Source organism: Nicotiana attenuata, unplaced genomic scaffold (assembly GCF_001879085.1).
Source record: "Nicotiana attenuata strain UT unplaced genomic scaffold, NIATTr2, whole genome shotgun sequence".
Classification (NCBI taxonomy): Eukaryota; Viridiplantae; Streptophyta; class Magnoliopsida; order Solanales; family Solanaceae; genus Nicotiana; species Nicotiana attenuata.
This window is the reverse complement of record NW_017671551.1, coordinates 32,947-48,318: the sequence shown is the minus strand read 5'-3', so window position 1 is coordinate 48,318 and position 15,372 is coordinate 32,947. Positions and strand designations below refer to the sequence as shown.

The window sequence follows — 15,372 nt, the reverse complement described above, 5'->3', positions numbered from 1 at the left end:
TACGCAGTCCGACTTCTTCTCTCTTTTGGATTTCACCATTCATCTTCTTGTTTGACATAGCTTCGCCGGCTCTTTTTTGCCGAGACGGAATTTGAGAAGGTGCCTCATCGATTCTTTGACTTGTAATTGGGGTATGGATTTTATGAAATTTGTTAGAAGTGAATAATGGTGGATTTTATAGAAATTCATGGCTGATTTTGGTCGGTCTATTGATTAAAAGAGGGGGGACCCCAACCAGTTGGGGTTTGTTTTCGCGCCCTTGATGTGTAACAATTCCATTGCTCATTTTCTGACTGGATGGACACGTCTGTGTATGTGAAATACACGCGCATAGGCTCAAGGCTCAGATGTGTTTATTAGTTAAGGGAGTCATGAGTTCGATGTTCAAATGGGAAAATCCAAAGTTCGTGTATCGGCTTTCAAAAGCCCTACAAATTTAAGTGGCCAGGAAGCCATTACGTCTATTCAGAATTGTTGTTATTTACTATAATTACGGCTGGAAGTTTGGTGACTGATTTTCAGGGGAAGATTTGATTGCACCCTGCCACTGTAAAGGAACCCAAAAGTATGTCCATAGTTCATGTCTTGGTAACTGGAGATCAACTAACGTGAATTGCCTTTAGTACTAAGAGTTACTCTCAAAAAGAAAAATTTACTATCAAGACCTAAAATGAAAAAACCTATACACTTAATGATACCCTTAATGATACCCTTACGTTGACAAAGTAACATAATATATAACAAAAAAGTACAACATTGTCCACGTTGGGCCCAGGCAAAGCCCGGCCTAACCATACTAGTAATATATATATATATATATATATATATATATATATATATATATGTGTGTGTGTGTGTGTGTGTGTGTGTGATTTTAATTTTTTTTACCAATTCATACAAGATGCACGAGATATGCACGTACATCGCACGCAGAAGCTAGTTTTATTAAATATATTTGAGACCATTTATTAAGGTTTTACTTCATGCCACTAATTCCATTGCCGCCCTGGTTACACTATCATCTTCATTAATTAGCTTGTACTGTTAAAACAGGGAACGCAAAGGTGGAGAGAAGAGGAGGCATTGGTGATTAAATGAGGTGAGGATGTATGTTAATTGGATTAAGTGTTAAATATCTATGTATAATCTTTCACGCAACTTTCACCAGATTTTTTTTCTTAAGTAGATAATAAATCAAGTACTAAATAGTTGTTCGTATCTAAGAGTTAGTGCATCTAATTTCCAATGCAGAATGTAGAGCAAGAAACACGTTGCGAACACAAACCAAGTATACACACGTAGCTGGAAAATAGTCATAGCACAACTCAACGATGCATCAACGAGCAAAAAGTTTAGGACTCCAAAATCGGTGGCTGGCTGAACCGTCGCCACATTACCAATCCAAGCTGCCACCCAAAATAATAAGGAGACCATCTGAGCAGTAGAAGTGAATCTGAAGCTAAACTGAAAAGTAATAGACCACATCGATCCCATGACAAATTCCATAAGCTTCTTCATCTCATAGCTCTGCACTATTAAAGATGGCAATATGCCCATATCACACTATAAAAAAACAGCTTAATTGCGGGGGTAATTTTTAAGGTTTGCGGCGGTTGTAAACCCCGGCAATATGTTGTTGCGGCAGTCGTTAAAACCCCCACAATAACAGTCGTCGCAATCAATTTGCGGCAATTTTTTGCGGACCGCCAGAACTAAGTAGTGGCGGTTAATTTGTGGCGGTTGACCCCTGCAAATCTAAAATTAAATCTTCTTAAAATAATTTTCAATTATGAATTGCGGCGGTTTGAAACCTCCGCAAAATAATTTTAAAAGTTTTTTTATTAGCTTATATTTAAAGCTCCTGGCTGTCATAACCTCGACAATTCATGGAATTATTTTAATTCATATATTAATGAAAAATTCACTAATTAAGGTGTAAATCATAATCAAAGCAAAGAAAAAACATTTTAAAGTTAAGAGAAATCAATAACATATCGTAAAACTATAAAATATTGTCATAAAATATCATTTGTCTTTAAAACTAAATTATCAACATTAAGTAGCATCATTAGGCTCAAAAATTAAATTTGAACACAAAACATTCACTTCAACATTCTAGCATCCGCTCCAACCACACAAATATATTGTCACAATTAATTATATAAGACAATTACAATGAAATCAACGGTCCTCACTAGAATTACTATCACCGCGTGATCTTCTTGGGTCCAAGGGCGAAAGGGGTCCACTGCCCGCATCACTTGGCTGCATAAAAAGAAAAAGCAAAGTATAAAAATCATGCAAGAATCAGACATTGCAAGAACTCTAGGTTCACTAAGTACTGTAAGTAAATAAGTGTAACTCTTCAAGCTTCCTTTGTACTTTAAACTCAAATTTAGATTAACATTGAAGTCTTTCTTTTCTTTATTGGACTGAGAAAAGAAATGTTTGTGCAGATATACTTTGTTGGATAAGTCAAAGAGTATTGGTAATGTATACAAGTCAGTAAACCCAATAATCACTAGCAATTAATAAACATGACCAAATAAAAGGTTAATTTTATATTGCATTATGCTCCTAATTTTAAAAAATCATGCCCAAATCAGACATTGCAGTAACTCTAGGCTCTACAAAATAGTACTAACCTAAGTCACTCTATCTTTGCAAACAGACAAATTTAAGAAAAAATTGAAGAACTTTACTTACAGTTGTAGGAGAAACTGTCGAAGGAGAAGCAAAGAATCCCGCAAACTGTTCAGGTATTGTCCCTTCTTTCATTATCATATATGCCTTCAACGCATTCATCATTTGATTATGGTTCTGTTGACATTGGGACGAACATGAACCTTCACTACTTGAAGCACTTGTACCACCAAAACGAGGTCTTACTTGTTTAAAACCTCTACTGGGGACAGGTCATAATCCCAAAAACCTCACCCTTCCAAAGTGCTCTTTTCCTAGCACCTTACCAATGGCATCATTTGGCGAAATTTCAGATTCGTCTATGGTGCTTTGGCTCAAAGCTAACTCAATTTTTTCCTACACATACAAAATTAATTGTCACAATTAAACCACCATGAATGCATTTGTCTAGTATACCTTACAGATCCATACACAAAGACCATGCATATAGCTTCTTAGTGATTCTGTTATCCCCATAGTCCTAAAGCTTTATGGATTCTATATCCATGTGGAAAGAGATCTTTGCCATCTACAATATGGAAATTTACAAAAAGAAAATGCAATGGCAATTTCCAACCTTCTTTATTCACAGAAAAAGTTCATGTTTCTCTAAAGCCAATACATAATGACAAATTAATAATATACTTTTATATTTTTCCACCTAAATAATAAGGCAACATAAAATGATCATTTGCTATTTGTTAGTAAGCATCATTTTGACTGTACAAAGTTAATAACATAGCTGCAACATCATTGGGACATTTGGACATGTTGTACTAGTGTTTTTGTGGAACGTGGTTGAGTCTTGAAGCTGTGTGTGGAATCGTCTGTTTTTATCTATTTTCAGCCTTTCTTTTACGCATTTCCTTATTAAAATGTACTTGAAACTCAATTAGAAGAACAAATAATAATATAATTACAAAGACTAGTAGAAGCAGTTACATAAGTACCTTTGTTGAATCTTTATATTGATAATCAACAAAAGAAATCCATTGATCCAGCGGAATTCCATCCGGCACATTATCAATAATCTCAGCTCTACTTTTAAGTGGGTCTTCAGATGCACTCCACAAGTTAAGCTTATTTGCAGCCCATTTCTTTCCAATAGATTTATAAACATGTTGTCGCGCAACTGGCTCGGTTGTCTTAAAGAAGAACTTGGGCTTCAAGAATAAAATATTGGTTAGCATATCTATTACATGCAAATATAAAGTTCAAAGGAAAAATAGAGATATATTTGTCCTTCTCCAAAAAAAAACAGTGATATAGTTGTAAGAATATAGAGCCTATACCTTTATAATTTGATCGAAGACGCTGTTGAAGTATGACATTGGTAAACTCGACCATTTCTCACAGTGGATTGGATACAAAGTGCAGTCACACGCTAAAACTCCACAAAAGCCTGAAAGTAGGCCGCGTGCATCTCCAAATGGTTCATCCAGGTAATCAAAATCAACCATAATACGTTCTTCACACATTAAATTTAGCACTTCTTTGACTTTCACTTTGAGCTTTTTGACATTTTTTTCTGAATCTGTATAAGAAAAGAGATCAGATGAAGCCGGGAAAGAGATGAACAATGGGTTAGAAAGGACTGCTGAATATATACTAATAGCCAAAAGTATTTACCTATTGCTTCTACAGTCCAATGGCTCCCAGAACGCTTTCTAGATGCGGTCTGAATTGTTGGAGCTTGCTTTGATGACTCCTGATCTGAATTTTGCTTTTTCTGCAAACTCTTGAACCTTGGCATGTCTGCAATTCAATAATGAATCCTGCAGCATAAAGAATAAATTTAATAAGCAGGCAAAGCAGATCCACAAAAAGCTATCATTCACTTCTCAAATATCTAGTAGCCATATAGAGGATATATCTCAAACCACATGTTGGCCATTTCAAATTTCGACATCACAAATGATAGCATTCTAATACAACTACTCCATTTCATGATTGCTCATTTAACCTTGCAAGCTGCAACACACATTCCCGCACAGGAGAGAAAGTACCTTCACAAGCTATAAAAAAATCTTAATTTTCTTTGTTGTTGCTCTAGTTATTTATAATTTTTTTATACTAATAAAGCTAGAAAAGCAATCAATGAGCAAATGAGTAACATAACTACTAGCAGATAGTTTCCAACTTCAAGACAGTTGGTGTTCTTTTAAAGGGAAACTACTAGGATTCTTGTATGGTCCATCATTGATTTGAAAAGAATTAATTGATATGATGTAAAGGAAAACAGCATATGGAGTTACAAAATATCCTTTAGCTTTTCCACAAGTATTTGCAACTTCAATAGATGTACGCAGTTCAAACAGAGTTAGAAGCCTTGGGAAAGAATTGACTACTTAAAATATTCAACTTTAGCAATGTGTATAAGTAAAAATTATTTAAAATTGGCATTGTGGAAATGTTCAAAAGAATATTGACGTGAAGATAATGAGGGCAGCATTGGACAAGTATAGCAATCAAATAGTTGTTAAATCATTAGCCCCGTGCAAAAGCAAGATACCTACCCAAAAGTGCAGTAAAAAAACAAGATAAAGAAAAACAAAATCTTAAATTCAACGCTATATTCATTTTCGGAACAAGAACATCAGTTCTACAAGATAACAAAAATCCTATAGCGAGACAGAACCCCTATATCAGTCAAAATTAACAGAGATAAAGAACTAATGGAGTTAATAGCACGTGATATCCTACCAATGTAGATCATTTTGTAAACACATTTGTTTCCAAAATATTTAATTTGCCCAATAGCTAGAGCCAAGACAACATCACCACAACTATAGGTGATTGCAACAATATTTCAGCAGATACTTACAAGGATACAACTCTCTTGGACTTCAGGTCACACTTCACGCCCTTCCAGCCACATGGATCATCATCTTCTGGTCTCCAATACGTAAGAACACCGTCTGAACTTCGTATTGCGGTCCTAAAATTAACAAGTGCTTGACCAGCAAAAACAAAATTAAAGACACATGCAATTGAAAAACACACCAAAATTACAGATTATACAAACCCAATAATGGGGAAGATGAAAGACCCATTTTGTAGAAATAACATTACACAAAACCAAAAATAGGGCAGAAGAACTTACTGTAATTGAAGATACCTGTCGATTGCGATGCCAGAGTGAGTGATAGAGATGCTTATGCCACTGTATAGGGAAAAAGTGAGGAAAATCGAAGGAAAAAAGGGGGAAATGAGGATTGAGTACAAATCTTACAAACAAAATGAGAAATTCACACAAAACTTTCGATTTTAAGAAAATTAAAGTAGAAAGAAGCATGAAATTTGAGATAATCTCTCAAAATTGAGACCATTCCCTTGAGTTGTTGAAATATGTTAGTGAGAGCTGAGAGCTGGCGGAGCTTTTTAGGTTTTGATATATTTGAGTTAATCTCTCAATATTTGTATTTTGTTTCAGTCAAAAAATAATGAGCAAAGCAAAAAAAAAGTGTGGGAAATGTTAGCGCCCAATTTTTTTTGCAGATGGTGTAGGTTTTGAGCCGCCGCTATTTTCTTATATTGTGTCGGTTAAGTAAACCCCTACTATTTAACGAAATTTGCGGGTGTTGTAACTAACCCCTGCTATTAAACCCCCGCAATTAGGCTGATTTTTTGTAGTGTCAACTCACTCCTTCAATATCGTATAAGCAAGCAAAGGGCTTGGAGGGACGAGTAGATACAACAAATATATCAGGATATCAGAATAATATGTTTGAGAAGGAACAACCAGATTATTGAAAATCGCACAACAAAACCCCCCATGAAAAGCAATAATCAAAATACATCTGAATGGAAGGTGAAGTTAGAGTCCTGTAAGCCAATACGTAGTAAAAAACATCAAAGAAAATAAATGCAAAAATGTAGTATACGAAATCAACTAAGTATACTAATTGAGTAATGTGGTTGTCTACATCAAATCAGTCATGATGATAAAAGATAAAATGGTACGGACACAACCGGCACCTGTTCGGGATGCCGACCGGTATGGCCTCTTTAAGACATACATGTTGGATTTGATGCAAATGGCCTCTCTAACACATAAGCATAGGAAAAACTGTTTTTATGAAAGGATGTCCTATTTTTGTTAAGTTACCTGTTGCTAATACTTAGTAGGTTTTGTAAGTTTTTGTAACCTTTTTATAGAGAAAGTTCACATAAGGAGGTAAACTAGGATAGTTGATCCATCTCTTTGTTGTAACTGATTTTTGGATGAATGAAAGGAATGCGCCACCTATGGTGTAACTTTATTTATAAAAAAAAAAAAATACTAAGCTGACTATTTTCTAATGAGAAGAAATGCATATGCGGAGGAGGTAAAAGTAGGCAGAGATAAGCAATAAGATGTTACATTTATGAGGCTAACACATACTGCATGGTGGCGATGTAAACGTGCAGAGAGTACTATCAAAAGCTCATATGTAAATCGACTACACAGTGCATTAACAACGTACGAGACAAAAAAAACGATGATGGAGACATGGTAACTTATTCTAAACCCTAAGTATGTAATAGGGACAGTCGATCGACGTGCTAGAAGAAATTCTTTTGGATGAACATTACATGAGCATATGATTACAAATGTTCCAAATGGACTCTGGAAACATGAACAATGATTTAAAAGGTGTCTGCAAACGTGATTACAGTATGCTATATATAGGATATGAGTTTGTGTATACTTCAACGGTTATGTAGAGAATTAATATTACCAATTACAGCACTTGGCTTCCTGGGGTTACTTCACCAAAAAGAACGAGATGAACAAGAAGTGGTAATTGACGAGAAACAAACATTGTGGGAAAATAATAAGCATATGAATTAGTTAGTGTTTTTATGTTTAGTTTTATTGTTTGGTCTATATCTATATATCTGTTTACTAGTTAGTATAACTTTGGCACTATAAACTCGGATATCCAAATTGTAAAAACTTATTTATCTGTAACGCATACTAGGTTAAATTTTACACCACAAATATATATAACTTTTAACTCATAACATAAATATGATTTTAACTAATGTATATTCATCTATTTACTTGGTGTAAAAGCTACCTCTATTGACTTTTATGTTCAGTCAATATCACATGATTTTCCCATATAGTACACATTGAAACAAACCTCCAAATAAAACATGGGATATAATCTGTAAAATATGTTAATAATGTAAAAAAAAAATTAACATTGTCGCTGATATATTTCGTTTAACATCTATTAGTGGAAAGACTTAAAGAAAAAAAAAAAAAAGAAAATGAAAAATCATAGGAGTGTTGCGTGAAAGATTCAAGATATCAATTCAACGATAGAAACTGAAAACTTATCCTCATTTGATGTTTACATCAAGCTAATTGATGCATGACATATTGCATGACATATAATTGTTTATAGACTTTGCAACTTATCCTCATTTGATGTTTATAGATTCATGTAGTAACCAGATAGTTTTTTCTCCACTTGTATTCCTTGAACCATTAGCAGGTTTTTTTTTCTTGCTGTACTTGTGAAATTTTACCTTCTTTTTTTTTTTTGTCATTACATCTTCCAAAAGTTACCTACTATAAAATATACAGATTTATTTGTCAATGACTATGATAATTCAAGGCTATATGTTTATTTGCATATTTTCTACTTGCGTTCCACTTTTTTCCACAATTTATTTTTTACAAAATAAAAGAAACAAGATTAATACATATGACATGCAGTTATATTTAGCTGATAGTGTAAGAATTCAGTTGGTGTATAGAAGTTAATTTCCTTATATATGATCTCTCAACCATCTTAAATTTACCATAGCGTCTCTTTCGTGAAGTTTGAGGACAATTAGAGCCGTCAAAATGGGCTTGGCCGGTGAGGCCAGCCCAACCCAGCCCGCTACTTAGGTAGGGCTGGGTTGAGATTTATTTTGCCCATTTAAAACTGAGGCTTATAAGCCCGGCCCAAGTCAGCCTGCTGGCCCTTGAGGCTTGACCGAGGCTGGGCCTGGACCGGCCCGTGGGCCAAACATAAATTAAATTCAAATTTAAATATTTAAAAAAAGTAAAAACTAAAAGAATATTAACTATAATCCCATTTTCCAATCTTAGATTGCTCATTTACCTTCCATATCAACTAGAATTTATAATTACGATATGCATGTAGTATGACAAGATTAGTTTTTTCTTTTGCTTAATTAACAACAAACTAGGAACGTTTTAAGTGGCCAATAATAATTTTTTCAAAAGAAAATATTAATTTAAGTTGCCAATGATCAGTTTGGTTACTTTAATATATTAGTAATTATTGCTCTTCATTATAGAAAAAGGTCAAGTTTTAATACCGAAAGAAAGTGGACAACACTAGCAAATTTCATGAAGTTTAAAAATTTTATGGACTATAATGATGAAATCCACAAATAATGTTAAACCTAAATTAAAAAACCTTAACATATAAACTTATTGAAGCAATCCATAAACCTAATGAAAGTGAAAGAAAAAATATGCATGTAACGTTAAAAAAAGAAGAGCTAGAGATATAGAGAATTTGCATTTCAATTACGAGATTCCTCCTCAAATATCAAGATTCTTGTATACTCTAAATAAACAGAAGTAGTTCATATGATTAAGAGATTATTTCACGAAAAAATATCTAAAGATTTGAAAAATATTTTTTCTAAAAAAATTGAAGGGTCAGCCCGCCCTAGCCCATGGCCCTGTTTGGGCTGGGCTGGCCATTTTAAGGCCCATATATATAGAAGGCCGGCCCGTCTTAGCCCACCAAATTTTAAAGCCCACGAGGCTTGGGCTGGGCTAGCCCGTTTTGACAGCTCTAAGGACAATAGTAATCTACTTAGTGCAACTTAGTAGCACAACATTGTAAATTTTTGTTGTACAGTCAGATATCTCTATAACAACATCGCTATATAACAATCATTCACCGTAAAAGCTAATTTTTAATGGAACCAATTTTTATGCTAAGTTATGACCTCTCTATAATAACATCACTATATAACAACCATTCACAGTAAAAGCTACTTTTTAATGGAACCAATTTTTATGCTATGTTACAATATATGTTTTCTATAATAGTACATTGTTATAACAGCCAAAAAAATCTCGAACAAATAAAACTATTATAAAGAGGTTTGACTGTATATAAGCATTCATATTCTAAGTGGATGAGTACTGAAAGACAGGACATCCAGGGACCTGTATACCAGGTGCAGTAGGACAATGTGCCAAAGGGCAGTGATCATCTAAATTTAAACCCCACCAATTTGCTCCATTTATATCTCTAATTTGCAATGTGAAATAAGCAAGTATGGCCATAAATGCCACCCCAGCATCAAGTCCTGCTGATAGAATGTAATTGTGCCTAGCCCACCAACTTTTGTATTTCCTGTACACATAGAAGTTGAAAAACAGCCCAACCGATAACCAGCCGATGTAGTTCACTGCCCTAGCCGGTGGCATTCCTCCTGAACCTGATACAGAGACAGATTCGGAATTTAAATTTCACATGTTAGTCTTTAGATTTGTATTGTTAGTGCCGGAAATGTTGGATTCAGTATTGACCTGATAATAGTACAGGCATGTTGATGAGTCTAATCCACTCCTGATCAGGGAATTTGCGCGAGAGAAGCCAAACGGGGACAGGCGCTAGAATTCCTAGTAGGAAGAAGTAGTTTACATTGGAGTATAATCCTAGTTTTCCAAACATCCTTAAAGGACCAACAACACCCCAAATAATTGAGGCACTGTAAAATACATCATCTCCAGGGCAAGTCCATGGGCTTCCCTCGGGCAATTTTGATGGATTGCAGATGTTATCCACTGTATCGAGGAGCCACCAAGCCGTCCCAAAATAGACTGAGGATGCCACTACAGTTCCTACTAGCTTTATCATATTAAGAAAAATTTATAGACTACAAGTGTTAGTCCACCAATCGTGGCATAAGATAGTTGTATGTACTTTTGAAACGTAATGTACCTGGACAATGAACATCGATTTTGGAGGGATCTTCATGTAGTGGCCTAATTTGAAATCAGCGAGAAAAGATATAGCCTGTGACACGCTAATTAATCCATAGGTTTTGAATGTTACATTGGCTAGAGGTTTTCCAGGATACAGGTAACCTATGATGAGCTCTGCGATGACATTTATTCCTGGTGCCTGTATTATAAAGATTTCTAAACAAAACCAAAGTGCAGTTGTTGAATATTGAAAAATAGTTAATGGAACGTTGTGAAAGTAACCTGGTTCGTTGTAGCTGTTATTACAGCGATAGGGAGGGTGAAAAATAAAGCCAAAGCCATTGCTAATATGACTCCCCAATAAGGAAGCTGCAATTGTCTACCAAATCCCTCAGAAGCAAGCAATGACAGTCCAAGAACCACTATCAAGATTGTGTAAAACCACCATTGAGGAACAGGCTCATAGTTTTTCTTCATTATCCTTGTATGAACATCCTCAAATTTCTCTTGGAAAGATCCCTTTGTTTGTTCCCAAATTGTCCTAAACCATATAGTGCATAAAAACATGACATGACAGCCTGGTGCATTAAACTCCCGCTATGCGCGGGGTCCAATGAAGGGACGGACCACAAGGGTCTATCGTATGCAGCCTTTCCCTGCATCTCTGCAAGTGCCTGTTTCCACGACTCGAAACCGTGACTTTTTTGGTGACATGGCAGCAACTTTACTAGTCACGCCAAGACTCCCCTTCATATATGTGTTGCTTTAAATTAAGGTAGAAATAAGGAATTGTAATACCTTCCATGGAAGAGGGCAACATGAGTAACTGTTGCGGCGAGCGTTGCAAAGCTTAAACCATAGGTAAATACAAAGAATATGCTCAAATGAACTTGGCTGTAATGATCATATCCTTGTTGATTGAAATCAAAAGTTTTCTTATTGAAGATTCTTGTGAGGTTGTATGCACGTCCATCAGTATCAAACAAGTGAGAAGAGAAAATTGGGAAGCGTTTGGCGTGGAACAAGTCGGTCCAGTAGCAAAATGGGATGGCTATGTAGACAATTAGTATGAAACCAACCAAAGTGTTCATAACAGCAAAACCAGGTGTGGCTAATGGACTTCCTAAAAAACCAGCCACAGTAGACCAATCTAGAGCAAACGAACCGATTCCAAGTCCCTTTAAACCGGACCCTAGTTGTTGCGCTGTCACTGAGTCCTTCCATATCCAACACACGAATGACAGAGCTGTTATCGATGGAAATAGATAGTTAGGGACGATGTAATAAGAGAAGCTTGATACAAGAACCACAATGAAGAATTGCAGCCTTGTCAAGCCTCCTTTTGGCCTCTTCTCAACGTCGTGCAACGCCCTACAGGATTCAAATCAACTGAACTTTAGATTTCATAAAACAGAATTGTGGTAAGGGAGTAAGAAGAACAAAGCAAAGAGTGAGAGAAAACACCTAAACAAGGAGACCTGAACCAAATTGGAAGGCCACCACATGTATGGCGAATCAACTAAAAACTTTCGGAATATACCAGCCCATCCATATCCAAGCAACTAAATCAAGATTCCAACAATAGCAAAATCAATTATCCAGGACCAGAACGCGCAAACGACAGAAAATACTGAATTTCTTATGAGGTGTTTGGCACTTTTTGGCTTATTTACGTGCTTGGTAAACATCAGAAGTGCTTACAACAACAACAACGACCAAGTAAAATCCCACTAGTGGGGTTTGGGGAGGGTAGTGTGTATGCAAACCTTACCCCTATCCCAAAGGAGTAGAGAGGTTGTTTCCGAAAAACCCTCAGCTCAAGAAGACGAAAAGAAAACACTAAAAGTGCTTATAAGCCAAAATCAGCCAAAAGCATATAATGAAAACTTGCCTGGGTAGTATGTGTCAATAACAAAGCTGCAAGAGGGTGAATTTGGCTGCCATAAAAAGCCTTCACTATGGTAATAATGCTAACAGCATAAACACTAGTTGCACCAGCATTGGCGAAAATGGTAATAAGAACATGTTCTTTCAAGTTAAATGGCCCTGGATTCAAAGAAAATGACCACTTTGTCGCTGGAATTCGGATTGTTTTGGTGGGAAAATAAGCAGCCATAAGCTTTCCAAGGGGAAGCACCAAAATCTGAGCAGAGACAGAGGAAATATACAGCGCGTTTTGGCGATAACCAAAGAACTGATTCAAGAATGCCAAGATTGCACATGATGTAATCCCCAAAGCCCATGTTCGAAACGTTAAGCAAGGCAAAGATGGATCATCTGTTGTTGGCACTGTTAGTCTAACTTGCTCTATTGGTGAATCATTCACTTCTTCATCTGCAAACAAAAATCTTCTCATAAGTAAACCACAAACAGACAGTGGCGGAGCCACATTCAAGTGACATCGGAAAATTACCTTGCTAGATAAAATTTTCTGTTTTATGTATATTTACTATAAATTGATTCTCCTAAAGTTTTTGGTATATCTGTTTTCTTATATTTTGACGGTTTCGCCACTGCAAACAGATATGAATGATATTTGGTTCCTGTAATATTGAGCAGAGAGTTAAAATTACCTGAAGATTCAGTAATGAGTTTCTTAGGCTCATTTGACAGTGGTTTTGTAGTATAACTTTCTGAGGATTCCATAGGTTACAGCAAAGAGAGTATTAAACCAGAAACAAGAATAACATAGTAAGTAAAGCAAGTATATATAAATAGTAGTAGTACCTTAATTATCAGGAACACAATTAAGAAGGGGAGCCTTGCAGTAACTGGTAAAGTTGCTGCCATGTGACTAGGAGGTCGCGGGTTCAAGCTGTGAAAACAATCTCTTGCTAAAATGCAGGGTAAGACTGCATACAATAGACTCTTGTGGTCCGATCCTTCTCCGGACCCCGCGCATAGCGGAAGCTTAGTGCCCCGGTTTTTTTTTTTAATTTTTTTCTTATTTTAACAATTTATTAACTAACTCAGTACTAATTTTGGTTTGTTTGTCCATGTCAAAATCTGAATATAGACAATTTAGTGCACATGCTTTAAATTTACTTTGTTTTGTCTATAGCTAAATCTGATGAATTGAATGTCCACGTTTACCTTATCGCGTACATAATAAAAGACAATGTTGAGTAATTGTTGATTAGAATTCAAGCATTACCTATTACTTTTTTCTAATGCTATATATTTCTTAAGGTTCAACGCCCAACTCTCGATCAATATGGGACACTTAACACCGCCGCATGCGCAAGACCGGACATCTAGGAATGGCAATAGGACAGTGCGGGTTTAAACATATGCGGTTGCGGGGCGGGGCGGGGCGGGTCAAAATAAAAACATTTAGAATTTTATGCGGGTTTAAAAACATCATCAAAGAAGGAAACTCAATTTTCTAACTTTCTGAAGATAAAATTGGTTCCACGTAATATATTGAAGCAAGATAATATTTAAACACAGAAAATTAAATAGCAGCCACACATGACAACAAAAATTGGGTTTCAAGTATATGAAGAGCGTTTGAAATAATATTTGTCAGTTGTAACCTTAAACAGTCGTATCCAAAGATCATATTATCTGGTCCTATCCAAAGATACTGAGATATAGTTAGTTAGTTAAGTAATTTTTGTTAGCTAGTTAAGTTAATTATAATATGCTGAGCCAACAACTTTTACATTGTAGAGATAGCTTTAACTTTCAGCTACACATGTACATATGTTACACATTGTAATAGTGGAAATGAATGAGAGTCACATTTTACAATTCCTTTGCATATGCTCCCCTCCCAAATATTTTCTCTCGCTTAGAATATTCTAGAACCTCCATTGGAGCTCCTGTGCATGCTTCATCCTTCCTTCAATGTGATAATCTTGATATGGTATCAGAGCCAGTGGAATACGTTCGCTTGAAATCTACCGGAGTTTTAAACAAAAATTCTCTTTCTCTATCATATGCTAGGGTTTTGATTTCGCGATTCCGAACAACAATTTCTGTGCGAGTGAAGGTATTTTCTGCAAAATCGGTCAGTCTATTCACTATATCGCTTAGGACATTCGTCAATTTCATTGTTTAGAGCTTCCCTCATGGCTATCGATCAAACCGAAGAACTCACCCCCAATACGAGCAGGAATGATCAACCAGTCATCGACGCGAGCAGTCCTCTATAATTCATCCTTCGAGTAGTCCCGGAGTGACGCTAGTGCTAGTTCCATTTGATGGAATTGGGTATAGGTCATGGAGAAAGAGCGTACTGAGAGCCCTGTCACTCAAAAATAAATTAGGGTTCGTAAACGGAGATTGCAAGAAACATTCTCCCAATTCACCTCAATTTCGTCAGTGGGAGAGATGTGACGACATGGTAACTTCCTGGATTCTTAATTCCCTTCAAAAAAAAATTCTGATAGTGTTGAGTATGTTAATGATTCAGTGGAATTATGGAGAGAATTGGAAGATCGATATGATCAAACGAATGGTGCAAAGCTGTATTAGATCCAGAAGGAGATCAATGATCTCGTTCAAGGATCTTTGGACATCATTGCCTATTACACACAGATGAAAAGGCTATGGGAATGATTGAGCAATCTAAATGCCAAATCCCAGTGCTCCTGTGTTTGTACGTGTGGATCAAAGGAAACTCTGCATAAGGCAGAACAGGATAGACGACTTATTCAGTTTCTAATGGGTTTTAATGAAATCTACACAACAATGCGAGGAAGAATTTTGATGATGAAACCCCTATCATC

The 15,372-nt window shown here is 35.9% G+C and overlaps 2 protein-coding genes and 1 long non-coding RNA gene across 3 annotated transcripts; all 3 read right to left on the bottom strand.

The window, feature by feature from the left end:
* Nucleotides 1-2,064: 2,064 nt before the first annotated feature.
* Nucleotides 2,065-4,041, bottom strand: LOC109208942. The gene is made up of 4 exons (XM_019372098.1): nt 3,975-4,041; nt 3,633-3,845; nt 2,707-3,039; nt 2,065-2,265 (listed from the first exon to the last, which is right to left on the bottom strand). The coding sequence occupies exons 1-3, from the start codon at nt 4,011-4,013 to the stop codon at nt 2,917-2,919; spliced, it is 375 nt and encodes a 124-aa protein (XP_019227643.1). The 5' UTR covers nt 4,014-4,041; the 3' UTR covers nt 2,065-2,265; nt 2,707-2,916.
* A 315-nt stretch (nt 4,042-4,356) lies between these two features.
* Nucleotides 4,357-6,042, bottom strand: LOC109208943. Its single transcript, XR_002065284.1, has 3 exons — nt 5,786-6,042; nt 5,507-5,620; nt 4,357-4,457 (listed from the first exon to the last, which is right to left on the bottom strand). It is a non-coding gene; the product is annotated as an uncharacterized LOC109208943 (long non-coding RNA).
* Nucleotides 6,043-9,675: 3,633 nt separating this feature from the next.
* LOC109208936 (oligopeptide transporter 1-like) lies at nt 9,676-13,318 on the bottom strand. The gene is made up of 8 exons (XM_019372094.1): nt 13,213-13,318; nt 12,531-12,973; nt 12,104-12,201; nt 11,438-12,010; nt 10,922-11,180; nt 10,656-10,838; nt 10,241-10,562; nt 9,676-10,149 (listed from the first exon to the last, which is right to left on the bottom strand). The coding sequence occupies exons 1-8, from the start codon at nt 13,283-13,285 to the stop codon at nt 9,836-9,838; spliced, it is 2,265 nt and encodes a 754-aa protein (XP_019227639.1). The 5' UTR covers nt 13,286-13,318; the 3' UTR covers nt 9,676-9,835.
* Between the last annotated feature and the right edge of the window lie 2,054 nt (nt 13,319-15,372).